Source organism: Terrapene carolina, unplaced genomic scaffold (genome assembly GCF_002925995.2).
Source record: "Terrapene carolina triunguis isolate 2854851 unplaced genomic scaffold, T_m_triunguis-2.0 Scaffold84, whole genome shotgun sequence".
In the NCBI taxonomy this organism is placed as follows: domain Eukaryota; kingdom Metazoa; phylum Chordata; order Testudines; family Emydidae; genus Terrapene; species Terrapene triunguis.
The window spans coordinates 36,147,453-36,175,091 of record NW_020664435.1 but is presented as its reverse complement, the minus strand read 5'-3'; the positions used below and the strand labels follow the sequence as shown (position 1 = coordinate 36,175,091).

General features: G+C 42.3%; 1 protein-coding gene across 1 annotated transcript in view; it reads left to right on the top strand.

Annotated features, from left to right (window-relative positions):
* Window positions 1-21,121, top strand: part of RSU1 (Ras suppressor protein 1) — a 173,735-nt gene extending 152,614 nt beyond the window's left edge. Inside the window, exon 9 of the mRNA XM_024193329.1 lies at window positions 20,598-21,121. Coding sequence (XP_024049097.1) covers window positions 20,598-20,700 — 103 coding nt within the window. The 3' untranslated portion in view covers window positions 20,701-21,121. The remainder of the gene's footprint in view (window positions 1-20,597) is intronic.
* The last annotated feature ends 6,518 nt before the right edge of the window (window positions 21,122-27,639 follow it).

The following is a 27,639-nucleotide window of genomic DNA, read 5'->3' as shown; positions in this document are numbered from 1 at the left end:
CGTCGACGGCGCTTACTCCCACCTTCGCTGGTGGAGTAAGAGCGTCGACGGGAAGCCGCAGAGGTCGATTTTGCCACCGTCCCTACAGCGGGGTAAGTCGGCTGCGATACGTCGAATTCAGCTACGCTATTTGCGTAGCTGAATTTGCGTATCTTAAATCGACCCCCCCCCCCCCCGTAGTGAAGACGTAGCATTAGAAAGAGGGTGGTGAATTTATAAGAGAAACAAGAAAAGGATGACAGAAGAGGTAAGTGTGGGGGCGAGGGGGAGACCAGGAAGTTGAGAGAAACAGGGAGAGGGAGGAAGGCAAGAAAAATGCAAAGAGCCAGTGAAAATACATGAAGACAACTAGCTGATTAGGCAAATGAGAGTGTGAAGAAATAACAGAAAAACAGAGTAAGTTAAGTAAAAGTAGAAATCCAGGATACAGAATAACCAGTGAATAGAGGGTAGAATGGCACAAACTTCACAGCAGGGAAAACAGTCTGCAAGAGACAAAAATGGGGGGAAAAGGGAGACGAAAAGGAGACAGCCACAAGCACAACAAAATTTCTTTTAAAAAGCATGAGTGGGTGTTCCTTTTCAACAGCAAAAAAAATTGTAATGTCTGTATTGCTGCTGTATTGGCAAAGTCTCTAATTCCTCTAGAATCATTTGGGACAAATTGAGATCGTAGTTTTAACTCGAGGCCTGGAAATAAGTCAGAACAGTTTTATGTTGTCTCCAATTTCATGATGTTTGTAATATGCCAATTTTGTGCCTTTTTTTTTCCAGCCCAAACTAGCAAACCCTTAATTGTGACTACTCAAACAAATAAGGGTTGCAGGATTGGGCCTATAGGGTGTCAGACTTGGGGGATAAACACGCAACTGCTTCATTCTGTTAAATTAAATTGTGGCTTGGATTACCTACCTGTGCAAGGGAGTAAAAAAATCTTCACAGGCTATACAGACCTGGGATCCAGGAGTCAGCAGGGCTAAACACAGAACAACTGTTCAAGGGTGGTGGGGAATGCTCAGAGCATTGACCCCATCCCTTTATTTGCTGGCCAGCACAGTTGAGACACTACTGGAGGGGGACAGGGCATAATTTTTGGCTGGCATAAGCAGTAAATTACTGTATTATGGAAAATGGGGTGGGGGGGAAATGTGGCTACAGGAGAGGGTGTGCTGCTTCTTACTATAGGCTCTGTTCTTGTGACAAAGCTTAGCTCATTGTTATCACTTCACAGGATAATTGAAAGTCATTAGGTTATTAACTAATAGATCTTTCCTATCTCTAACTTTTTAGTATTTTATGAAAATAAGAGTAAAATTCCACTGAAGAATTTTGTAAAAGAAAAATAGTGGTGGGTTTTTTCTTAGTTACTTATGTGGGAGTCAGACAGCATTTAATGTATTGAAGGCAGTGAGAAAAAAATTGAGCATAAGGTACAGAGACATGTAGGTTGGCTTTGGATAAACACATTTGTGTGTGAAAATTGCACATCACCTCCAAGAAAATGGCTTTTTTCCCTGTGTACTGAAAGGTGTTGTAAACTTCTCATTGCAGCATGTGCACTTCTTTATGCACACACACACACACACGCGCGCGCACACACATTGCAGTAATTCTAAACTAATTATTTAATGGGTTTTTCCTCCCCTTACTAAATATATATATTTTTTAAACTTAATTTTTATGCAGAAGAACTACAAGGAAATCTGCTGTAAAACTGTCAGTTCCTGCCTGGAACTAAGATGGAGTTAAGAACCAAGTTAAATGAGACCTTGTGACCTGTTCCAGTACTGAAGTAATGTAGATTCAGTGTAGGTACAATGTGAGCTGTGATAGCGAATAGTCATGGCCCAACTAGAGTGGAAAAGCAAATAGGGGTTTAGGTAGTAACGCTTCCCTAGAAAAGTCCAAAAATAAGTAAAGTCAGGTTACTTTGTCTTTAGCTTGTTTAAATTATTTCTGCCCTCTGTGGCCATAGCAAGTCCAAAAAGAAAAGTGAACACTACTCACATGTTTGCAGGATCAGATCCCACGTCTGTGCACAGTAGAGAAATAATAGATAAGCATTTAAAAATAAACTAAGGTGGTATTTTCTAAACTTTGTTTTCCTCCCTGAAGCAAGATCCCTGCTGGCGTAAAGTAGTGTAGCTCCATTTTCTTGAGTGAAGCAACACTGATTTTACATCAGCTGGGAATACAGAGTATTATTGTCTTTAATTGGCATTACATTGGTACCTAGGGCATGCAGTCAGGAATCGTGGCCCCATTGTGCCTTTCTGATATTGTCCCTACATGCTCATGCTATTCTTTTGCACTAATCCTTAGCAATTTTCCATGTTTCCACCTTTTATAGGATTCTTTTTTGATTTTCAGGTCATTAAAGAGCTCCTGATAGACACATTGGCTTCTTACTATTCTTCCTATCTCTCCTTCGTATCAGGATGGTTTGCTGTTATGCTTTTCATATTGTCTTCTTGAGAAACTGTCAGCTCTCCTGAACTCCTTTTTCCCTTAGCTTTTCTTCCCATGGGCCCTTACCTACCAGTTTTCTGAGTTTGTTGCGGTATGTCCATGCTGCAGCTGGAAGCAAGCCTCCTAAACCAGGTAGACAGACTTGTGGTAGCAAAGCTTGAGCTATCACGCTAAAAATAGCTGTATGGACGTTGCAGCACTGGCAGAGCCTCGGGCTTGCCACCTGAGCTCAGACCCAGGGGACAGGGTAAGCTTGAGCTCGAATGGCTGGCCCAGCCTCTTCTGGTGCCGCAACATTCACACAGCTAGTTTTAGCATGCTAGCGCAAGCCCCACTAGCACAAATCTTGGAGACTCGCTCCCAGCTGCAGTGTAGACTTCCTTAATGTATGTTTTTAAAAAATCTGTTCTCCTTATTCTGCTGCTCTCACGCCTTCATTTGTGTAGAATTAAGAAATCTATCTTTTCATGATCACTTTCACCCAAATTGCTTTCAACCTTCAGATTCCCAACCAATTCCTCCTTGTTAATCAGAATTAGGTCTAAAATGGCTGTCCCTCTGGTTACTTCCTCCACCTTCTGAAACAAGACGTTGTCCCCAATATATTCAAAGAACTTATTGGACACTTCGTGTTTTGCTGTATTGCTTTTCCAACAGATATCGGGGTAGTTAAAGTCCCCCATTACCACCAGGTCTCTTGTTCTGGAAATTTCTGTTTGTTCTAGAAATATCTCATCCACCTTCTCCTTCTGATATGGTTGTCTACAGTAGACCCCTACCATGATGTAACCCATGTTTTCCCAGGTTATCTTTACTCAGAGACTTTCCATTGGTCTGGCTCTCATTTCCTTCTGGACCTCAGAACAAGTCATTACATTCTTGATGTACAGTGCAAGAGCTCCTCCCTTTTTTCCCTGCCTGTTTTTCCTGAATGAGGTATTCCCTCTATACCAGTATTCAGTCATGAGATTTATCCCACCAAGTCTCTGTGATCCCAAGCAAGTCATAATTAAGGTTAAGATTTTGTCATGATTATTTTTAGTAAAAGTCATGGATTGGTTGCGGACAATAAACAAAAATTCATTGGAGCCTGTGGCCTGTCTGTGACTTTACTAAAAACCCCACCACCACGGTGGGGTGCACAGTCCTGGCCCCAGCTTCAGCCTCTGACAGCTAAAGCAGTCATGGAGGTCCGGTAAAGTCATGGAATCTGTGACCGCCATGACTAAATTGTATCCTTAGTGATAATTTAGCTTGTGTACTGATACTTCCAGTTTTTCCTGTTTTCCCCCCCATACTCCTCCACTTGTATACAGACATCTAAAATGTTGAGCACTCCAGAGTCCCCCAGTGTTTTTCCCTTTTGTTGCTCCTATGATCCTATTGTAATTAGCTATTCCGCTTCCCCAACATTTAGCAGTCGGTTGAGATGTTTAGACCTACTGGCGGGCTTTTGTCACCTCCTCCCTTCAAACCTAGTTTGAAACCCTCCTCACCTAGGGTTGCCAGCCCTCCCGGTTTTGCCAGGAGTCTCCTGGAACCAGGCGCTATCTCCCAGAGGCTACTTCAGCCAAACTGGGAGATTTTACGTGCTAACAGTCTGGCAGTGCAATAGGGCTAAGACAGGCTTCCTACCTGCCCTGCCTCCGCACTGCTCCTGGAAACAGCCGGCACGTCCCTGCGGCCCCTGGGGGTGGGCAGGAGGTCTCTGCGTGCTGAGCGCCGACTCCAAAATTCCCATGGGCCAGGAACCGTGGCCAATGGGAGCTGTGGGGGCAGTGCTTGTGTTTAGGGGCAGCATGTGGAGACCCACTGCCTCCCCCAGAGGCCGCTGCCAGAAGGATGTGCCGGTCGCTTTTGGGAGCTGCCTGAGGTAAGCACCTCACCTCCTCCTGCACCCCAGCCCAGAGCCTGCACCCAAACTCCCTCCCAGAGCCCGCACCACCTCCTGCACCCAAACCCCTGCCCCAGCCTGGTGAAAGTGAGTGAGGGTGGGGGAGAGCGAGTGATGGAGGGAGCGGGGATGGAGGGAGCGTAGAATGGGGCCTTGGAGAAGAGGCGGAGCAGGGACGTGGCCTCAGGACAAGGGTGTTTGGGTTTGTGTGATTAGATGGCAACCCTATCCTCACTGTTGCTACCATGGGTTAGTTATCTCACTTTTTTTTTTTTTTTTTTATAATAAATAAACAGTACCCCTCACCTTGTTGGCAGTGAAGACCTAGCCAAAGAGTTCAATAATAGCTATTCTCAGAGCCATATTTTATAGTTAAGACCTAACACACAAATGCCTGAACATCAAGAATCCAAGCACAATCCTTACAAAAGGGGCAGGATTTCCTCCCTGCACTAGAGCAATTGTTTTGGGTCCTGAGCCTTATTGAACAGCACCTTGTGAGACTCCTTCTCTTCTCCTAGCCCTGTTTTCTGATTCACGTGGCACCCGGTGGACCAGCTGCTCAGATGCTAGTCATAAACCTAGCTTTTCCTGATGATAGAGCTCAGCTGGGACTGCATCTCCTCATTGTCCAGATGTGGACACGTGCTCTGACATCTTCCTTGGGCCAACTTGAAACACATGTACATGTTAGTGCTGAAATACATGGCCAATCAGATCTGTAAAAGAACTGTGATCTTGCAGAAGTTGGGGATGCTGCAATGAGATCTAGGTCTTGTTCACCCCAATTTGTAAAGGTGAGCAGCTTCCAGAAAGCTAACCCCAGGGCAATATAGTACAATAAACTAGAGAGAGCACTTTAAAAGTGACTGGTTCAGTATGGGATGGTAGTGGAAGTACTGTTTGTAGTAATGCAGCTGTCTGCTAGTGCTGGTTGTCTACCCTAAGGCTGGACTGATGGATAGTATGGTAGATCGTTTTGCTCAGACTAGAAGCTGGGTTCTCTCGTCAGATCCAACTCCAGAGGCATGAAGGGGCTGTAAGTGGCCAGCAGAGAATACACCCTCAGAAAGAAGGAAACTCTCTGCTGGTTATGTATGCCACCTCCGGGCCTTGCATCTGCCACCACTCCCAGATTCAGTGTAGGCTGCAGGGACAGAGTGAGGCTGACCTCTGATTTGCTACACCTATAGGGTCCTGGTATAGGGTCCATTAAAGACTCTGTCAGTGGCCCAACTTAGAGATGTCTGGGAGCAGCTTCCATGAGTCCTTCCCAGTGGTACCCAAACCCTAATGTAAGAGAATATGGTAGTGTGAAGTTATGGGAATTGCTGCTGATTATCTGACTGGAGCAGCTGATCAGTTCTTGGGGCTTTTAAATCACCAAAAACTTTGAGTGGTAGGTCTGAAAAGTTTGTTTTAGAAATGAGAGCAAACTGGGGTTTAGTAGGACCATTAATTCACTACGGAACTCAGTCATGTGAATCTGCATGCTAATTGCATAGAAAGAGCTTTATATAGGACTGAATCAGTTGCCAGTGAGTTGTCAGTAAATGTATCTCCTGAGCCCCATGCTATTGACAGGCTAATGAAGTATCTTCTGAGATACAGAGCCATTGGCAAATCTTTCTCTAATTTCCTTCTCTCCCCCACACCATCTAGGATTTTTCTTAACACTAGCTTTATGTTGCAAGTGCTGGGGGGTTGGGGGAGGGGCATGCTTCAGCTGCCAGTGGTAGCCAGCTGTTTGCCACCCAATGTGCATACTGTGGACCATAGCAAACAGATCAGAGTGGGGTTGTATGTTTCAGGGTACCAATCTCTCATGCTGAAAGTTAACGGAAACATTTTAGAGGAAACCCTAGATTCAGAGGCCCGCATAGATCACCTCTGCAACATGTTCAAAAAATCCATGCACCTGGAGTCTTGCAATTCTTCACCTGGGACTGCAGCGATGCAGCTGGATCTCCATTGTTAGTTTTCCTACCTTCCTAGTTAGATGATGCAATGTAAGATATTGTTTCAAATCTATGCTCCCTTTCCACTCCCCCAAGATCAAAAGGCACCATTACATCATTTCGTATTAATCTTTGACACTTGCAGAATACCCAGAGGAGTCTTATGATTGAATAAGCTAGTTCCTATCTTCTACATTCCACATCTTCCCCCATTACCCGAGTATGCATAGGTACCAACAATGTAGGATGTGAACGCTTCTTCCTTTAATGGCGATAAGATGCTCAGCAAGAGCAGACTGTGTTGATGCATATTAGCCCACCTTGTAACAGCAACTGCTTTGGTTAATGAATACAGTGAGTTTACTGGTGTATCACTGTTTCTGGTAATGGCTATAAAAAGGGGATGCATTCTATCCATGTTTCAAATTTGCAGTCCACAGCACATTTAACTAAACCCTGGCTAGATGTCAATATACTACAATATTTTTTTTAATATTTTGTGGACTTTTATAGACAATATACCTATCTGGCTGCATGGAAACTGCATATCAGTGACTTTGCCTAGACAATTTAAATAATGATGAGCATAGTACTTGGTATCATAAAGAGGTGCTTGTTTTTCTAGTTTTCAAAAAATGCCTGAGTTGTTAACACTAATTACAAAACAATTTATTATGAAATATGTATGTTAACTGTGAACAATCTAGAAAACAATATCTTTGCACTTCCTGAGCCATTTTATTCAGTAGTTTAAGTGAAATACAAATTCTCAGTGATTTCCAGGAAAATTATACTGAGATATTATCTCTGTAAAATGTTTTCTTTTTATATAATGTGCAGACTGCATTTTCTTCCTTCGAGTGTAGTGTTGCTCCTCCATTATATGCCAAGTCCTGAACTCACTGAAGTCAATGGCAGAACTTCTATTGATTTTATTGGAAGCAGAATCAAGCCTATTGTTCACCATTACTGCATCTAAATGAAAGCTTAGGAAGGAGAGCCGCATATTGGGGATATTAGGCCTTGAAACCAGGTTGATAGAGACCCAGGAAGTCAGAAGTATCAGATGGTGCCAGAGTTTTGTTCCACTGTAGTCTTCTCCATAGCCATCCACAAAGAGTGAAGATTTTAAAATTGGGCAAGGTATTTAATGTTAAATGAGCAAAGGTTTAACCAGTGCTTGTTAGAGGGTGGTCAGCATCTTGTTCTTATGGAGTGGGACATATTTAACAGTTCACATCATCAATGTACCAAAGTCTTCTCAGCTGGCTTTCACCAGCTGTAATGGCTATGGGCTCATCTTGCCTGGTCATGCTCTTCATCTCCTCAAATTCATCTAGGACTGTTGAAAATGAAATCAGGTGAAATGCTGCCAGCAAAGCCTCTTATTAATTATTTGTTATGATTTGTTAGCTCAAAGGGAGCACAGTCCTTTTCTCAAAATGCTTACGATCTATAAATATTGTATGTCTACTCGTGTTCTGATACTGTTCCCATTTGTGGCCAAGTTTGTTTTGAGAACCGCGCTCTAAAGAAAGGATGATGTAAACAGGAAAAGGTAAATATCAGAACAATGTGTTGTGCTATCTCAATAACTGGTGCAGTTTGCTGATTGCTCAATTACATTTTAACAGTATGATCTCAGTAATGAAGAGCTGACTAGTAAGTATAGTTTGGTATAATTCCCCAAGTACTCTTGAAATATAACACAGCAAGAAAGTGTATAATGAAAAATAATGGAGAGGTAGCTGGGGGCTTACCTTATGATCTGTGTTCATTACAATAAATGACATTTTCACTGCAGTGTTACCATAAAGATTATTGGCTGCTGTGTAACGTGGGTCTCTCCTGAATAGAACAGCTTTGTCTGCATAGTGTTAGCCATGGAAAAAAACACTAAAGATCTGCTTAATTTATTAATAATTTTCCATATATTAATGGTGTACTGCTCTGGTCAAAATTATTGATAGGAAAATGGAGATGCACTTTCCTTATAGCCAGTTGTTTCATGATCCAGTGGTAATCAGTATGTGTGTCACCATCTCTGATGCCCCACAACTCCAAATATGCATCTGGAAGGTCCATAGACTAGTAATTAGCTCTCCATGAGCAAGGAGTCATTGACCTCTGTCTTGCAGAATTGTAGGGTTTTCAGTGTGAGGAAATATGTGATGTGGGAAAAGTTTGAGTGAGCAGGTTTGAGTTTGAGATGAGAATTACCAAGGGACTAAAAACTGAATCTTAACAATACTTACTTTTATTTCAGTATATTTAATTAAAAAAAAAAAAAGCCTATTCCACTATTTAGGCACCATGCCATCAGTTAAGAATACATTTAAAAATTCCATCCAGCAGGCAGCACCTAGTTAGTAAACACCTCTCACCAATGCTCTTCCTCCACATAGCCCATAAACCCTAAAAGCAAACAAACAAAATCCCCACACTAATCTGCCTCGCTCTCCCCAAGCACCTGCTCACAAAGATGGGTTTCGCCATGTGTCTTGGAGATCAATGCACTTGGGCTGTTTTGGACCAATGGCATGGAGTTAAAGGGTCACTGCTGGGAACCTGACGAAAGGATTTCATGAGAGAGACAACAAAAGTCCATTTTTGCATTGCTAAAGCAGCCTGGTTGGAAAAAAATCAATCCAAAAGGGAAACCCTCCGATTTCCCCACTCTTCCTTCTCCCATAGAACTGGAGTGTGGGGGGAGAAAAATGGTTGCTTTTCTGAAAGATGAGCTTTAGCTAGACACAAGTTGTTGGGCTTAATCAGGGGCAACTGGGTGAAATGTATTGTCCTGTGACATGCATGGGAGCAGAGTAGATGATCTTAGTCCCTTCTGGCCTTAAACTCTATGAATCTATGAAGCGTTCACCTCTGCCACCAAGGTCACAGGCAAAGTGGGATCCCTAATTCCACCCACTAACATGGAACCCCTTAGTTGCGGTTAGATGATCCTGATAGAAGCACTTATAACGTTAGACACACGTTTCCCTGGAGGGAGCAGTTTGAAGCAGCTCGGCAGAGATGGGGCTCATGGCCAGTAATACCAGTATGTGTTCCAGGAAGCCTATATAAACCTGCACTACCCTGACCTTTGCTTGCATACAGCTATTCATTCCAAACACATGAATCAGTGGGGCCACTACCTTCTACATAAGAATGGGCATACTGGGTCAGACCAAAGGTTAATCTAGCCCAGTATCCTGTCTTCCAACAGTGACCATTTTTACCAAAAACTGTATGAAGAACCTTGAAATCAGTTGCTGAAACATTTAAGAAAAAACATATAATTATTGGTTTTAAATTGAAAGGGCTTAACATGAACAGCAGCATTAATGTAAGGGGGGGATTAAAGAAGACTGTTTTTTACTAGGTCAGGGAAGGTCTGAATATGTTTTATGTATTTTTGCTCACTGTTTGTCCAGGGTTAGTTTGAGAGCAGGCGGGTGTTTCTGATCTCAAGTCAGTGGCCCAGACTATAGTCCCAACCACATAAATCAGTGTAACAGTGCAGAGTGCAGCTTTATATACTGCATGCTCAGACAATAAGGCACATACAAGACACAGGTGTGATGCTACAGATCACTTTGAGTAAACAAAACACACACTAGAGTGGTCACAAGCACTGTTTCCTGTAGATGCATTTTGCTCCACGGCCTGCACTGCCTCTTGCTAGAATAGCTGACCCCTCTGGCTCCTCCCATTCTCGTTCATCAGATTGGAGGATGCCACTTGCCCAAAAGGATATCTCAGCCCCTTCAGGCCTGTAGAGTTTGGGGGTGAAACCTCTATCTGGTGCTTAAACCCTTCTCCTAATCAAATGTGGATGGGAAAATGCATTTTAAGCTGTGAAAGGGGGACATCTTTTAAGATTCCCACTGACGTCAATGGATATTCTCAGGAGTAAGGGCTTAGAGAAAAACCTCATTGAGTTTCTCCATTACTTGAATAGTCTAAAATGAATGCAAGCATTCTACTAGGGAAGAGAGCGAGAGATGGAAGGGGTGGAGGACATAAATGATATGTACCCATAGTAAGATATTCACAGATTGGGAGACTGTCACTTGCCCCATGCAGAGACAGAATGAGATGTAAGGTGTTCCCTTACTCCACTGCTTGGGCAGCCTGCTTCACCAGCTTATACATGGACGGCAGAGCAGGCTTCACACGGCCTCTACTCCCTCTTCTCTCTGTGCAGAGCAGGATGGTGGCTGGCCAGCGGATGTGAACTGTCACAGATTGAGAAGTACCCTGGTGTTGGCCAGTAGCAGATTGCTTCCCTCATGAAGCATGGGGCGAACGAGGGAGTGAGTCATGATTCTGAATATCACAATTCTTTTCTTGGGCTATTGCAGTTACCTGCCACTCCTCACTTGGAGATAGGAGCAATGTCTCTGTCTAGCCCATTGTTGCACATGTCTAAAGGATCTAAGCAAAATTTCCTATACAGATATTCCATGCTTTGAGAAAGATCTAAGATCCTGGGCCCAGTAATCAGGATTGCATAAGCAGCCCCTTGTGCCAGAATGGGATAGTCAATGGGACTCAGTATGAGCAATGAGGGCCACCATTGTGGATCCACTTGCAAACCTAGGGCCTAAATGAGTAATATTTTCTAATTATGATTCTTGCTTGTTCAAAATTGAGCTAGTTTGGGTCAGGCTACCTTACGTGGAGAAAGATAACCCTCTGCCCACAACCCCTTCTGGCATCCTTTTGACTATTCTGGATTTGTTGGGGGACATCTTGTCAGTGTCACAGACTTTCTAAATGAAATCTTAATTTAGGTTTCTGCTCACAGAACAGGAAGAGGAGCATTTTTTAAGTTTATAAGTGCATCCTGCTTCTTCATTTGATTGTTTTATAGAGATCCCCTTCATGCTTCTGTTTTGCTGTACACACTGGCCAGGATTTTCAAGTGACTCCATTTTTGGGTGCCCAACCCAATACACCTTAAAGAGGCCCGATTTCTAAACCATGGGTGCTCAGCAGTTTCAGAAAATGTCAGGGTGTGCTGAGCACACACAAAATCACTAGTCATTTTTGCAACTGTTGGTGTGTTTCTTTTTCTTTAAAGGGATTTTGTATAAGCTTCCAACAGTGCTCCTCTATCAAGGTGCCCATCTAAGGTATAGAATTGAAAAAGGTGTTATGCTCAGAGGGTATTAAAAGATGGCTTTTTTATTATAAAAGAATTGCAAAGCATCCTCTCGGAATTCTTTAACAAAAATGTTTAACATTCATTAACACAGAAAGATCAACTCGAGGAACTGTGGATAAAATCAGTCTTTCCCGAAGCTGCTGTTTCCAATTTACTTAAAATCACAGTCAGATTAAACATCACAAGCCAGTAAAAGTTTCCTTACCTACCTTACTAATGACACCTTATTAACTTACCGACGGTTATGGTGGATTCTCCATCACTGGAAAATTTTAGATCCAGTTTGGCTCATTTTCTAAAATATATGCTGTAGTTCAACCATAGCTATTGAACTTGAAGCAGAAATTAATTCAGGAAAGTCCAATGTCCTGAGTTAGCAGGAGGTCAGACTAGAGGATCACAATGGTCCCTTCTGGCCTTAAAGTGTATTATTAAAAAGTAACATTTTAGAAACCTAGTTTACTCTTCTTTTTATTTACTTTGTGCCTTTTGGTTTAGCTTGGACTGTGTAAATAGGCTAGTCGGTTTCACTTTTGTTTGTAGTTTAGAGTCAGAGGAATCTTGCCCACCTCAAAACCCAAATGAGACCCAACATTTTATAGAACCCATAATCAGCGTGTGTGTAATGTGCCTGGCCATGTGATGGTCTCATCATAAGCCAGGTGGAGAGCCCGCCGTCAAAATACAGTAACTCCTCGCTTAACGTTGTAGTTATGTTCCTGAAAAATGCGACTTTAAGCGAAACGATGTTAAGTGAATCCAATTTCCCCATAAGAATTAATGTAAACAGGGAGGGTTAGGTTCCAGGGAAATTTTTTTCACCAGACAAAAAACTATATATTATATAGATATACACACAGTATACGTTTTAAACAAACAATTGAACACTGTTCACAGCTATGATGATTGTGAAGCTTGGTTGAGGTGGTGAAGTTAGAGGGTGGAAGAGGGTGGGGTATTTCCCAGGGAATGCCTTACTGCTAAATGATGAACTAGCACTTGGCTGAGCCCTCAAGGGTTAACACGTTGTTAATGTAGCCTCTCATCAAGGCAGCACGAACAGGAGGGAGGGGAGATAGCATAGCAGACAGAGACAGACACACACCTTGTGTGTGGGAGAGAGATGCACACTGCCCCTTTAAGTAAGCTGACCCACTCTTAAGTGCATTGTCTTTTTAAGAGGATCAGGAAGTTGCGACAGCAGCTGCTGCCCCAAGCTCTCTCTGTCTCTCTCTGTCCATGTCCCCTCCCTGCTTTATGTGGAGAAGGGCTGCAGGGGGAGGAGAGAGGGGGACACCCTGACATTAGCCTCCCCCTGCACAGCAAGCAGGAGTCTCTGGGAGCAGCTCCAAGGTAGAGGGCAGGAGCAGCACATGGCAGTGGCGGGAGGGACAGCTGAACTGCTAATTGATAGCCTGCTGGGTGGCTGCAGCACAGGGAACTTAGGGGAGTGGGGAGCTGATGGGGGGCTGCTGATCCACCCTGGTTACAAGCCCCCACCAGCTAGCTGCAACAGGCTGCTCTTCCTGCAAGCAGTGGACAAAGCAGGTGGCTGCCAAATGACATTAGAAGGGAGCACAACTTTAAACGAGCATGTTCACTAATTGATCAGCAACGTAACAATGAAACAACGTTAACCAGGACAGCTTTAAGTGAGGAGTTACTGTAAGCCAGTGGGCACTCATCAGGATGTGCGACATAGACTGAAGTTGACTTCAGCTGCTTCGTGGGTCACTAGAAAAGCCCCATTTAAAGAGATTGGCTACACAGTTGTCTGTCCTGTTTGAAACCGGTACAGGGATGACCACAGGTGATTTGCAAATCAAATCCTGGTGGACAGATGGTTGAGTTGGTGACAAGAAAGTGATTAATGACTGACCACTCATTGCACCAAGCAGATTCCACTGTCATGTCCTGTGGGGGCATAAATGACCATAAAAGGCGTCTAGAAGACAGGTGAGCTGGCAGGTGGTTGAAGGGGCCTGCGTACAAAAGCAGGTCGCTGTTCTCATGGCTCTTAGCCAGCAGCATGACAGAGGCCTTCTCACAGCAAATACAGGGTCATGCTAAGTTACTAAGTATTGGTAGCCATGGCAACAGAGTTGCCTGTAAAGCCCTAGTAGCAATACTCAGCTTTGTTAAGCTCTACAGCGACCAGCCTCATGTGAGCTGAGCGACAACAGACAAGAGCACAGTACTCTGCTGTTGAATAGCAAGGGCTGATGTTCTGAGTATCCAGGTGCTCCACCCCAGATCGAACCAGTCAATTTTCTGAGCACGTTGTTTCAAGTGCTGACTTTGGCTGCCATCTTCCCTCAAGCGGTTGCAGTATATTAATGACCTATCCAATGTCACATTGCGGTAAAGTGGGTTTAGAGCATGCTGCAGGCGTTGGCTGTTGAGGAAAACTTTAAACTCGTGGCTTGCATTATGCAGATGAAATGCACTAGAAACCGTCTTGGAAAAGCTCAGCTGTGGGCGCCATCGACTACAGTAGTCTGCCATGAGCTTCATATCATCATTCAAGACCTAGTCAATTTCTGAGAAGGACTGAGCTAGCTAGCTGCAGCAGATGTCCGCATAGATTAACTTGTGTGAGAGTGTAGCTGGCAGGTCAGTGATGTGCACATTGAACAGTATCAGTGAAAGAACTGAGCCTTGAGGAAGGCCATTGATCTGACACTTCCAAGAGCTACAGCAGTTGCCTATGTGTACTCTAAACCGCATATAGAACCATGGTTTGACAGCTCCCCACTATAGGCAATCTACCTGTTCCTTACTTGACAACCAAGCCACTGCCAGAAGGTGCAGGACAATGCATCTGCTACTCCCACTACCAGTTGAAGTTGCAGGATACCTGCGTGCCATCACTGGTGCTGCGGTGAAGTACAGCTGCCAGGAGAGGGAGCCACATGGAGCAGCTACCATAAGGTGTTGGGAAATGGAAAAGAGTGATGGAGTAGAAAGACTGATGGATTTGGAGAAGGGAAGCGTATGGAATTGATGGACGTGTTTTGGTGGGAAAATTATTTTATCCAGGAAACATCATGTGTATCTGACTGAGATGAAACATCTTTGTGGGAGCCCTTTGTTATAATGTTGGCAGCACTTCATTGTTGCTTAGTGATATTAGCCAACCAATCCCAAAGCAGAAACACCACCACAAGACTTGTTTAACCAGCACAGCCTACGCTTTGAATATGCGCAGTGAACTGTTCTCTAACAAGCTGCATACCAAGAATTATTTGCTGAAGAAATTCACAAATAATTTCAAATAATGAATACATCTGACAATTCTGCCATCTGTTCTCAGAGCATTTGCAAACACAGGGGTGAACTAAATTAATTGAATAAGTGAATCTTTTTTAATTATTTGAACTGCCCTACTTAGAACACAGGAAATGCAGTTCACTTTGGAATGTGTGAGGAAACCAGGTTTTCATATTACTTGTTCGTTTATTGTTAATTTAACAGTCACCTAATTAATAAACATAACAGTTATTGGTAAATTAACAAATTTTAAGACATTTTCAAAGTAGTTAAAACTTCCGTCTTTCACACACTGCAAAGGTGAACTGCATTCTCTGGATTTGTCTCCTTCCCCGTACAAGGGCTACCTTGAGGAAGCATTGGCAATGTAGCAGCTCCCACAGAGGGAAACGCCAGCCCCATTTGCAGCATGGAGTCCTGAAACAGTGACAGGCAGGGCTAAAACCTGCTTGGGGGCTGGGGGAGAGAAATGTTGTTGTGTGTTCTTTTGAAGTAAATATTTAGCTACAGTATCTAAGGTATTAATTATAATAATCATTGCATACAAACTAGAGAAGCTAGCAGTGCATTTACAACAAGCAGCAGCATTTTGAATCTTTCATGTTTTTCTCACCTTTTATGATATGTTACCTGATGATAGTATTTCATCCAGGATTGTGTGTGACTGTGCATGTTCATAGCACTCTACATAAAAACCCCTATAGTTGTTCCTTCGCCACACAGTGACAAAGCAATGCATTTTCCCATGGCTGTATTTTGGAATCTCTTTGGAAATGCTTAGGGCCCCAAATCTTTTACCTTAATGTGCTGTCCTCTAATGCCACATGTTTTTAGCCTTTAAAAAAACAATCTGCAACAAACACAGATCTACACATATTGTTTGGGGGGTGGGCAAGTCAGACTCTGACCCTTACTCTGAAATCAGCTGAGACTGGTCTCAAACTATTTAGATATTTCCTTTGTATGTTTAATACATTTTTGCTATGATTGTGCTTGTTCATTGTTCCCCTCTCTGCCTTTAGATGTAGCTTTTTAGTTATTGAGGGAGGTAACGTAGACTAGAAAGGGCGTGGGGGAAATTATTTTGATGGTGATTTTAAAAAAAATATTTTACAGTATTTTTCAACTTTGTGAATTTTAAACAGTAATTATTTTTTAAAGTTACAGATGTTATAAGATTCAATGTTTTCACATTACATGCCTGTTAGTGCCTTTTAATTCATGCCTGTTAGTTAATGCTATAAATTGCAACATTTGGCAATTTGTAGTTTAATTTAGAAGGATCACCTACTTTCTTAAATGCTTAAGTAATGTAGTAAGCTGCAGTTATTGATTCTCTCTGAATTTATTACAAGAAAGCTGTATTCGCTCTTTCCTCTTGGGAATGCACCTCCTGAACTGCATGCTTGCTAGTGACAGCTTAGACCCCTGATACATAACCAAAGACCTCGCCTAATATCCTTGCAACTGCTTAGGGAATTTTTATTAAGTAAAGGCATCATTAAAGAGGACACAATGATGAAGTTTAATGAGCATCTTTCTCACATGATATTGTTAGTTTTGCTGTAGCAGCTACAGTGCTCTTATTTGTTACTTCCAGTGGGGCAGATAGAAAATGCAGTGGGGTTTTGTGATATTTGTATATGTGGAAACAGTTGTGTTCACCAGAGATTGTTAAAACGTTTATTATATATATGTAATATATATAACAGTTGCTGCATGGGCTAATTACAAATGTCTGAAGTGTGTATTTGCAATCCAGATTTCATGCTTTAGTTTTAGCTTGTTGACAGAGATTTGGATGTAGAATTCCTCATAGAAATATAACATCCATGTAAACATATGATGTTACAGATTACCAGATGTAAAGCTGTGTGCCAGATTACTGATCAATTCCCATAGACAGTGGGCACCTTTAAACTCAACATTCCAAACCCTGGGTACTCACAGTATCATTATAATAGGTACCAAATCACTGCATGGATTGATTAAATGGAGCCCATATCCATTCTAACCAAATGGAGTTTAATTTTCTTTTAATCCATATAGGTAGGCCCTCTGAATAGCCCAGTTCAGTAGCTTTGAGTGGGGAGCCATGAGTGACTTCTGGTGGTATTCCTTAAACCCACTGAAAATTATGAACATCTGGGGCCCAGTTCTGTCTTCACTGACTTCAGTGGAGTTTCCCTAGTATACGAGAAGGCAAAATTGTGTCCCAAATGTATTGTTAGGTTGAGGTGTACGTGTACCCATTTATTCTTTTTGCATGTTGTTGTTGTTACACCAGGGATATGGGCCTCCTTGTATTGGGTATTGTACAAACACAGAAAAGAGACAGTCCCTACCCTGGAGAGTTGATACAATCTGAAGATGTCTGATCCTGGTTCTCCCTGTGCATAGAGGACTAGTTAGTTTGATAGTTTTCAAGGAGTATATCTTGAGCTGCGATAGCAATGTGCAACTGAAACTTACTTGAAACTTCTCCAAGGAACCCACCAACTGAGTAATTTAACTCTGCAAAGGAAGCTTTAGGTTCACACAAGAAAGGGCACAAGGAATGTCTTATGAAAGGGAAAGCTTACAAGTTAAGCTAAGGTAGTACTACTAATTTAATACTCCCACACATAGCGGAAGGGAGAAGAAAGATGTTACAACTGAATTGAGTTTTTCTGTTTTCGTGACAAATGAGCAAAAAGAATGTTGCCCAGTTAGACCTTTGACAAAATTCCATTGTTTATACTAACACTGTCAGAATCAGCCTCTCCGTAGCAGAAACATGCATGAAACACACACGAAACACACACGCATGCACACACACTCTTACCTCAGGGGAACCCCCACTAATCCACATTCTGCCAATCTGCAAACTTCAAAATTTGTGCCAAAAAGGCAGTCTTTCTCCACTTCTCAGCAGCTAGTTTATAGCCCACAAGCTGTACTACAAGACATTTCATAGTGTTATGAGATATTGTCATGTATATTAAATGACACTACAATTGTCAGTTCTCAAAAGAGAGAAAATGCATGTTGTGATAAACAATATGAATAATATATGTTCATTTACTTCTGATTTGCCAAATGCATTAATTTGCGGTGTCTCCCCCAGTTATGAGTGAGTTTCTTCTGTGCAACATGCCAGAAACCAGTTCAGATACTTAACAAAAAGTGTATACAGATTCCTAACACTACAGCCTTCCCACTATACAAGAAAAAGGGGAAAAGTGAAATAACTCCAGCAGTGCCATTCAGAAAAGAAAAATACACATCAGATGTTCCCAAAGCACAGAAAATGTGGACTCCAGTGTCCACCCCCGCAAAAATCCACATGCAGCACTTGAAAATACCACACTGATTTCCCCTCCAGAAACCCCGCCGGGGAAACGCATGGAAAACTTACTTCAGCAGTCTCCCAGCTTTCCTCTCCCTTCTCCAAGCCCTAAGAGTCCTCCTTCCTCCTCTTCTGACCCCACAGCTCTAAAGCCCCTCCTCCCCCCAACCTTGAACCAATGTCAGTTGATGGAAGAAGCTGTGAGGGCAGGATAGGGTGAAGAGAAAGCTGTGCAGTGATGCTCCTAGACCCCTGTATCCCCTTCTGCTTCTTAGTACCTATAGTGAGAAAAGCACTTTCTGGTTGTTTTGGGGCTCAGATCCAGGGATTCTGTTTAAATTCAACCCTGCGAGGGCCCAGTGTTGAGTTTCTCAATATTCAGATTGTATGCTCTTTGGGTTTGTACAGCACCTAGCACAGTCAGGCCCCTTTCTTGGTTAGTCCTTAGACACTACTATAATAAACGGGATTAAAAGTAATGTATGAAAAATGTTCATATTCCACTCCAAGGTCATGTTAAAATTTCTTTAGCGTCAGAAATCAAGCTTAAATAATAAAACAGTATATAGCTATAAACATAGTATATAGTAAAACATAGTATATGTGTTTGCAGATTTGAGCATGTATTTCCATTTATCAGCTGGTAACTTTTCAACATCATAAAATTGTTGTTCATGTGCTTCAAATGATCAGCTGCATGTAGCCACAAAAGAGTCAGCTCTTTCATTTTTATCTTGGAGTGTCTCCTGACAAGAGTATCTCCTTCCATTCAAATTTCAATTCACACACAGCACTGGATAGCTTAAGATTGAAAGTAAAACAAGTTTCTTAACAAAAGGAGATAGGATTTTAAGTGAGTTCAAGTATGAGGGATAAAATTAGAAATGGTTACAAGCAAATAAAAGTGAATATCACTTTCTAGAGACCAAGACTTAACAAAACTACAGTCTTGCTTCAAGGTAAGATTTTTACCATACTACTTTCCAGCAAGAAGCTGGCCACCCTCTGGTCAGAAGCTCCCACAAAGTCCAACGTGCTCAGTTCCTTGGTCGTCTTAGGTGAAAGACAACTTGGGATTCTTTGCCCCTCTCTTTTATGGTCCAGTGAACCTTTGAAATGGATGCTTCTGAAGGCAAGCCCCAAAGTAAAGTTAATTCAAGCTGTGAGGAAGTAAGACATGGAGACTGCTAGTAAAAGAAATTCCACGCTGCTTTATTTTCCCCAGTCAGGGCAGGCTCTGGCTTTTTCGCCGCCCCCCCCCCCCCCCCCCCCCCCCTGCGGCCGGAGCCCCGGCGGGAGGGAATGATAACCTTCCATGATGGGGGCATGGGGGCAGCAAGGCTCCCAGCAGGGAGTCCGGGTGGCAGCCCAAGCAGGGAGCCTAGGTGGCAGCCCGGCTTGGAGCAGAGACCCAGCAGCAGGCCAGGTGGGGAGCCAGGAGCTGACTTTCTTGTCAATTTCACGGCTCCAGTGGAGATATGAAATTGACAAGAATGACAGCCAATGTAAGGAACACAGTATCTACACAGAGGTTTCATGACCATAACTACACCGACATAAGCCCTACGCCTCTCGTGGAGGTGGAGTTGTTATGTCAGTGTAGTAGGGCACTTACATCGGCAGGAGCAAGGCTGTAGTGTAGATACTGACATATTTAGGTTGATATAAGCTGCCTTATGTCAACCTAACTCTGTAGTGTGACCAAGCCTTAGAGAAAACAAAGCTCAGGATACTTTCCCCTCTAGACACACTGACATCCCCTCAGAAAATGTCTCTAAAAAGCAGTTTGTGTCAATAAGGGAAGTTAAATTTGAGCTGTATTTATTTTGAGTAGGCTTTCAATGTAGCTTAATCAGGATTATTCATAAATTATCTGTTAATTATCTGATGCTTAGTTAAATCTTCTCTGACATTGTCTAGTTAGCTTTGCCGTGAATGCTACCCATCTTAATTGTTGGATACTTTGTCAACATTTAATCAGTGGTACTTATTAATGTGGCACTGATGTGTTGGTAGCTATCCCACTACTATCAATCATGTGTGAACAGACAGAGAAGACTCTGACACCATTGCTCTCTGTCACATTATCGAGCCCTTGGGTTTTCTGGTTAGGTGTGATGCTCACTGTGCCGTAAATGGGTACTCTATCTCTCCAGTTCAACCCAATTTTTGTCACTGTTAACTTAAATACACATACTCTGAGCCTTTATTCCATAACTGTGCTATATAAAGGTTGCCATTTTCTGAAGGCAAAACTGATTTTTGCCTTTACGGTTTTTAAACTCCGTTTTTCCTAGTGTTAACCTCCTGATGAGTCAAAGAAAACTAATGTTTTCACCTGTACTGCAGCTTAAAGTCTAATATGAATTTCAAGCATATACAGATAAAATAAACTAATGACCCTCTGCTTTCTTGAGCTTCAGTAACTAAATGTATTGTGTAATGTGCAGTTGGTTGAAAGCCCATATGTTATGATGGTATCACAAATGTTTTTGTCTCATTTCTTTGCAGTCTCTATGGCAGACACATGCAGGCAAACCCCGAACCTCCAAAGAAAAACAATGATAAGTCAAAGAAGATCAGTCGTAAACCTCTGGCAGCAAAGAACAAATAAGTCACTGGCATGTGCCAGCGTTTTTAAGGCTTTTTTTCTTCTTTTTTTCCTGCATGTGCCTAAAATATTTCTAAATGTTTACTGAAGAAATGCTGTTACTCATTTTATAAGAAAGCAAAGACTCTTCAATCAACAGCAATCTGCCAAATGCACTGCTTTTAAGACCTTGCTTAAGGAATACAATATTATACATTCTCCTAATTACTACTAAAACCATGTAGCCAATTAGTATATCACTGTCAGACACCATTTTTAACTTTTATATTTATATGTATATGAAAAACAATATGAAATATTTTCTGTTCACATATATCACATGTCCTGTTATGCTTTATTATAAGTTTTCCTGCACAAGTACATAAATTAGTTATACATCATATCATATTACAAGTGATTTTAATAAAATCTTTATTTGTATTGTGTTGCATTCTTCAGTAGAATTTAAAAAAATAAGATAATGTTCTTGGGAAATATACATAGCCTAGTTTCCTGTTACTTATTTTCATTTTTAGTTGTATTATGGCATTTTGTCTGTGATACAAGTTAGTTAAAATGTAAAGCCTTCTGTCTAAGAAGTGATATATTTTAATCAGTTTCACTTTTTTCTCATATCGGTGTGTGTCACTTTTTTCCATTGAAGATTGGTTTTAAATTGGGGAGAGGGGAGACAAAAAAACATTATCTCTATGAAGGGATGCCAGCTGCCAAACACTATATTTGGAAGAAAACGTTCTCATTTGAAGAAATTGTTGTTTCTGCCAGTGGTTAGTTTAAATACATTTTTTGGAGTTTTCTCTTTAAAAAATAAGTGATTTTTTTTTTTTTTTTAAATCTCACTGTTGAAATTGCTTGGATTGAAGGACTGTTGTTAATAGCTTTTGAATATGTCAGAGGAGTTACATTTATCTGTGCAAAACCTGCACCACAGCCAAGACCAGAAGCTGCAGTTGTGCAGTGATTAAGCAACCCATTGTTTAACATCTGAAATAGCATGAGAGCTCATTGAGGGGAAAAAAACCTTACACAGTGATTTCAAAATAACGTCGGACTGTTAGGAGGGCAAAAGCTAAATGGAAGGTGCATGGAGAGGATCATATCTTCATAATAGGATCGCTGGCGTCAGGACCTTCCTTACCCCCTAGGTTTCCTCTCTCCTGAATTTCAGACCTAAGCAACCAATTGCAGCCTTTCTGATGTCATCCAGACAGCAAGCAGGAAATCATGCCCAGACTCCTGAGATATGGGATTTGCATTAAATAAAAAAAGTACACAGTTCAAATGTCTTACATTATAAATGATTTACTATATAAAACGGTCTATATCTGATGACTGTATATCAACACCACTGTAATAAAGGCCTGTTCTTGGGTCTTTTGGGGGATGAGAAGAGGAAGTTGCTCTGTGTGTGTGTGTGTGTGTGTGTGTGTGTGTGGCCTGGTCTACACTAGGACTTTAATTCGGATTTAGCTGCCTTAATCCGAATTAACCCTTCACCCGTCCACACTACAGAGCCAGTTAATTCGAATTAAAGGGCCCTTTAAATCGATTTCTGTACTCCACCTCGACGAACGGAGTAGAGCCTAAATCGATTTTGTTAATTCGAATTAGGGTTAGTGTGGACGCACACCACCGAATTACTGTGTTTAAGTTAATGGGGTAGTGTGGCCGCACACCACCGAATTAATGTGGTTTAAAACCGAATTAAGGTGCTTAGTGTGGCCGCGCACAATCGAATTTATACAACCTGTTTCCCAAATTCGAATTATCTAAATTCGGATTAATCCTGTAGTGTAGACATACCCTGTGTGTGTGTACGTACACAGAACTTTTACCTTTTTGTCCCTTTCTTCCATAGACAGTTGTTAAAAAGTTTAGGCTCAAATGTTCATAGATTACAAGGCCAGAACCCCATAGATGACAGGGAGCATTGTAATCATCTAATATGACCTCCCGGATAACACAGACAATAGGACTTCCCAAAATTAATTCCTGTTTGAACTAGACAATATATTTTAGAAACAGCCAATCTTCATTTGAAAATTGCCAGTTATGGAAAATCCACCACCCACTGTGGTAAATTGTTCCAATGGTTAGCTATCCTCTCTGTTAAAAAATAATGTCTTATCCCATGTGAATTTTCTAGCTTCAGCTTTCAGCCATTAGCTCTGGTTAAACCTTTGTCTGCTAGATTGAAGAGCCCTCTTATCACATTTCTGTTCCCCGTCAGTACTTACAGAGTGTGGTCATCACCCCCATCAAATTTCTCTTTCTTAAGGTAAGCAGATTGAGCTCCATCGAGTCTTCAGTGTAGAGTCTTACAAATGTGGATGCCAAAGTTCAGCACCTAAATCCTTATTCAGGCATCTACAAAGGTGGCCTGATTTTCAGGACCCTGAAAAATTGAGTGGGGCAGAAAGATGGGGAAACAGAGGATTTTGGTGAGGAAAAGGGGGAGTGAAGGGTCTAGGGATGAATGAGTCTGCAAGCGTGAAGGGAGGGAAGAGTGAATGAAAGGAGTAGAGATTAGAAAGCTAGAGAGAATCCTGATGGGAAAAGTATTAAACTGAAGAGGGAGGCAGACTGGGAAAAGAGCTTTCTTGAAGAGCAAGGAAAGATGAAAAAAGAGATCTGAGAGAGTAAGTAAAGCTGAAATATAAAAAGCGTTACAAACAGGAAACAAGACAGAAAAAGATGAAAATATCCCCAGAGATACATAGCGAAAGGAGGGAAACGGGGGAAGAAAAGAGAAATTAGAGAGGCGATAGTACTGTCATTCTTTTTATTTTTAAACGATGCCAACATCTTAGAGCAAAATATCCAATAGCCTGAATTTGAACTATGTCTGGATTGTGTGTATGTTCTATATAGTGTTTGCTAATTAAAGGTTTGCTTTATTTTACTAGGTTAAATTTATTGCACCATGTCATTCTAAGAATTGGAAAATACTGCATCTTGTTGCAAAGTCAGGCATGGTTTCTCTCTTCTGTTTGTACAGGGCCCAGCACAATGGGTCCTTTGGAAGTTAACAGAATATAAATATTTGCTACCAAGATATGACTGTTTCTGTTTTAATAGCAATACCGATCTATCTAGATGCTTGTCCTACTTTGCCATTGCCGCCACCCACACACGTTCGTTCTACCATTCTGTTATACATGTAAATTCCAAGCGTGGATGCTGGCTGAACCTCAGGGTGTGGCAGAGGCTCTTGTGCCATTGAGGAGCTCATAGTGGAAATGGAACTATGATAGCTTTAAGAAGGTAGTTCTCCTCCTCCTCCTCCTCTGAACAATGTTTTCATTGGCAGATTTGTCATTGTTTCGGGCAATCTGAGTTTAGCTTCAAGGTTTTTTTACCACCCTATCGTTCAAGGCCCATCTTTAAGATTTCTGCTTTATGCCTTTGCACTTACCTGTACATCACGGCCAAGCTGACTGGCCAGCCATCGGGAGCTATTTGAGAGCAACAATTATTTAAAGTGACTATGTCTAGTTTTTCATATGATATCCTGGAAACTGCTTTCAGGATGCCGAAAATGACCTTTGGCATCCACATTTTTGGAATAAACAATCAGTCTTGTGTTATAACCACAAAATGTCAAAGACATCTGCTTAGATAGAGTAGAACCTGTTCTGGGTTTCCCAGGAGCAGGCCAGTGGAACGAGAGGTGAGTGTGATGAATAGGTTTTGGAGTGAAGACACAAGCCGAGGGTAGGCACTATCAAAGGTGTCATTTTGCTGAAAGTGAGCGTTAACCACCTTTGTTCTGTGTTTCATGATAAACTCCTTCTGACATTGAAGTACTAAAAAAATCCTCCCCTCAGAGAAATATGCCTTTAGAATCATAAATCATGTAGTTCAGTCACCTGCACTGGGGCAGGACTAAGGGTTATCTAGACCATCCCTGACAGCTGTTTGTCTAACCTGTTCTCAAAAACCTCCAGTGATGGAGATTCCACAAATCTCCCTAGTTAATTTGTTCCAGTGCTTCGCTAGCCTTACAGTTAGGAAGTTTTTCCCAATGTCTAACTTAAATCTCCTTTGCTGTGATTTAAGCCTATTACTTCTTGTTCTGTCCTCAGTGGATAAGGAGAACAATTTATCACTCTCCTCTTTATAACAACTTTTTTCATACGTGAAGACTGTTATCATGTCCCCTCTTCAGGCTTCTCTTCTCCAAACTAAAGAAACCCAATTTTTGCAGTCTTTCCTTGTATGTCATGTATTCTAGACCTTTAATCATTTTTGTTTTCCTCCTCTGGACTTACTCCAATTTGTCTACATCTTTCCCATAGTGTGGTACGCAGTGTGATGTTATACTCCATATTCTTTATGGAAATATGCTTATGATATGTATATGACATAACTGAGATGTACTTTATGCAAAATGACTCATGTAAGATATCATTGGAAAGGTTACGATTTACTGAATGTGATTATCCAATTTGTACGCATGTAACATTTCTGTATCTGAAGTTACAGATACGTGGTCAATATTCCTATTTCAAAGGATATGTCTTCACTAGCAACGTTAAAGCGCTGCTGCGGCAGCACTTTAATGTGGCTGTGTAGTCGCGGCACCAGCGCTCTCTCAACGCTATAAAAAAACACCTCCGCGAGGGGAATAGCTTCCAGCGCTGGGAGCACAGGCACTTTACAGCGCTGAAACTTGCAGCACTTGGGAGATGTTCTTTCTGGCTCAAGGGTGTGAAAATTGCAGCACTGTAAAGTGCCAATGTAGTCTAGCCCAAATGTGCTACTTTGGGTATCACCCACAACTAGTCCTTCAGATACAACAATGAAAAAGCCAGACAGGGCTGATGGCCATTAGCAAAGACAATGGACTGTGAAAGGGCTTAGTCATCCTGTGGCCGCTCCAGACCGCATGCGAGTAATGGCTGCCACAGCCCTGCAGAGCCATGGGTCTCAGTCACCTGGTACTGGACCCACCCATTGGAAGGCCAGTGTTTTTCTACTGGAAGACAAAGGGTTCACGCCATACACAAGAGCTATATAAGGCAGGGGAATGACATCATCATGGTTCTCTGCCTCACCACTCACAGAGACACTGAAAACCACCTGGAAGCAAGAACTGAACTGAGGGGAGGAGGGTTGAGCCGGAGCTAGAAAGGCGTCTGCCTTGTGAGTAATACCTGAAGTCTCAAGCTGCAGGCCAGCGCAGCTGCCTTTCGAGACTCTCTAATCTGCCTGTGACAATATTTAGGGTGAGAAATTACTATTTGTAGCCAATTCTTTTAGTGAATCGAACTTAGTTTGCATGTTTTGTTTTATTTGCTTAGCAAACAGCAAAGCAGATCACTATCTTTTTAACCACTTAAAATCTGCCTTTTGTAGTTAATAAAATTTGTTTTGTTTATTATTAAACCCAGTTTATGTAATTTCTAACTGGGGGGCAAGAAGTGCGTATCTCTTCACATTGAAGAAGAGGATGAAATGTTATGAGTTTGCACTGTGTGGATTTTTCTATACAGTGCAAAACAATATACTTTGGGGTTTAATCTCTTAAAAGGGTCGTGCAGCTGAGTGCTAGGTAAGCCTTTTCACACACAGCTGATTTCAGTCTGGCGTGTGTGTGTGCGTGTGTGCACCCCAAGGAGCCGGAGAGCCTGATTCAGCAAAACAGGGAAAGGGAATCCAGGCTGGTGGAGCAAGAGAGACTCAGTTAAACCCCAGTACATCAGGTGGCATCCCGCATGGGGGGCTCCACCCTGTCACACCCAGAACTGAACACACTGCTCCTAGTCACGGGTATTTTTAGTAAAAGTCATGGGTAGTAAACAAAATTTCATGGCCCGTGACCTGTCCATGACTTTTACTAAAAATTCCAGTGAATAAAACTTGTGTGGGGGCTGAGGGAGGGTGGCCCAGCTGCTTGGCGGTGGGGGGGAGGCTGGCAGGGCTAGCAGGCTCCTTACCTGGCTCCGTGCCTCCCCCTAAGCAGCAGCAGAAGTTGGGAGGGAGGGGGAAGGTGGTTGGGGCATGGGATGAGGTGAGGCGGGCTCTGGGCGGTGCTTACCCAGGGGGTTCCCCGGAAGCCGCGACATCCCCCTCGCTCAGCTGCTAAGCGGAGGCGTGGCCAGGCAGCTCTGCGCGCTGCCTCTTCCCGAGCGCTGGCTTTGCAGCTCCCATTGGTCGGGAACCGCGGCCAATGAGAGCTGCAGAGGTCATGGAAAGTCACAGAATCCGTGACTTCCATGATCTCCGTAACAAACCCGCAGCCTTACTCATCGTTGCTGAGTATTGTGGGAGAATTATTTCTCGTATCTTGCTTCCAACACTCCTGCTAATATATCCCAGAATGATGTTTGCTTTTTTTTTTTTTTGCAACAGTATCAGATTGTTGACCTCTCTTTAGTTTATGATCCACTGTAGCCCCCAGATTCTTTTCTGCAGTACTCCTTCCTAGGCAGTCATTTCCCATTTTGTATGTGTGCAGTTGGTTATTGTGCACTTGTTGCTGTTGTCAGTCCTCTTTTTAAATGTGTGCTCTCGTTTTTTGTATCAGTATTTTGTGACCCTATAAAAGTGTCCCAATTTTTTTGATTTTGAACATATGGTTGCCCTTACACTTATTGGAAGCACAAGAGTCTTTATTTTGGTTTTTCCCAGGTCTTGCATATTAAGGAAATGTAGCTGTAGCATCTGTTCCTCAGTTAGCTGCCAATCTTGCAGCTGGCAAGTCGCACCAACAACACAAGCATTTTGCTCAAACTGCAAATTAGTCAGTGGCTTACATAGTGAGGTAGTTGAGGGTTAACAGAATTTACCCACTTCTCATGTGGGGAACATGGAGTTTAGTTTAGGTAAGTTTGCCCACTTCTTTTCTTTTTTTAACCACTACAACACTGGGCTTAAACAAAGGCACTACTGGCCCTACCCCTCTTGGAGCACTAGAGGCTGTATTGCATCGTACACCCT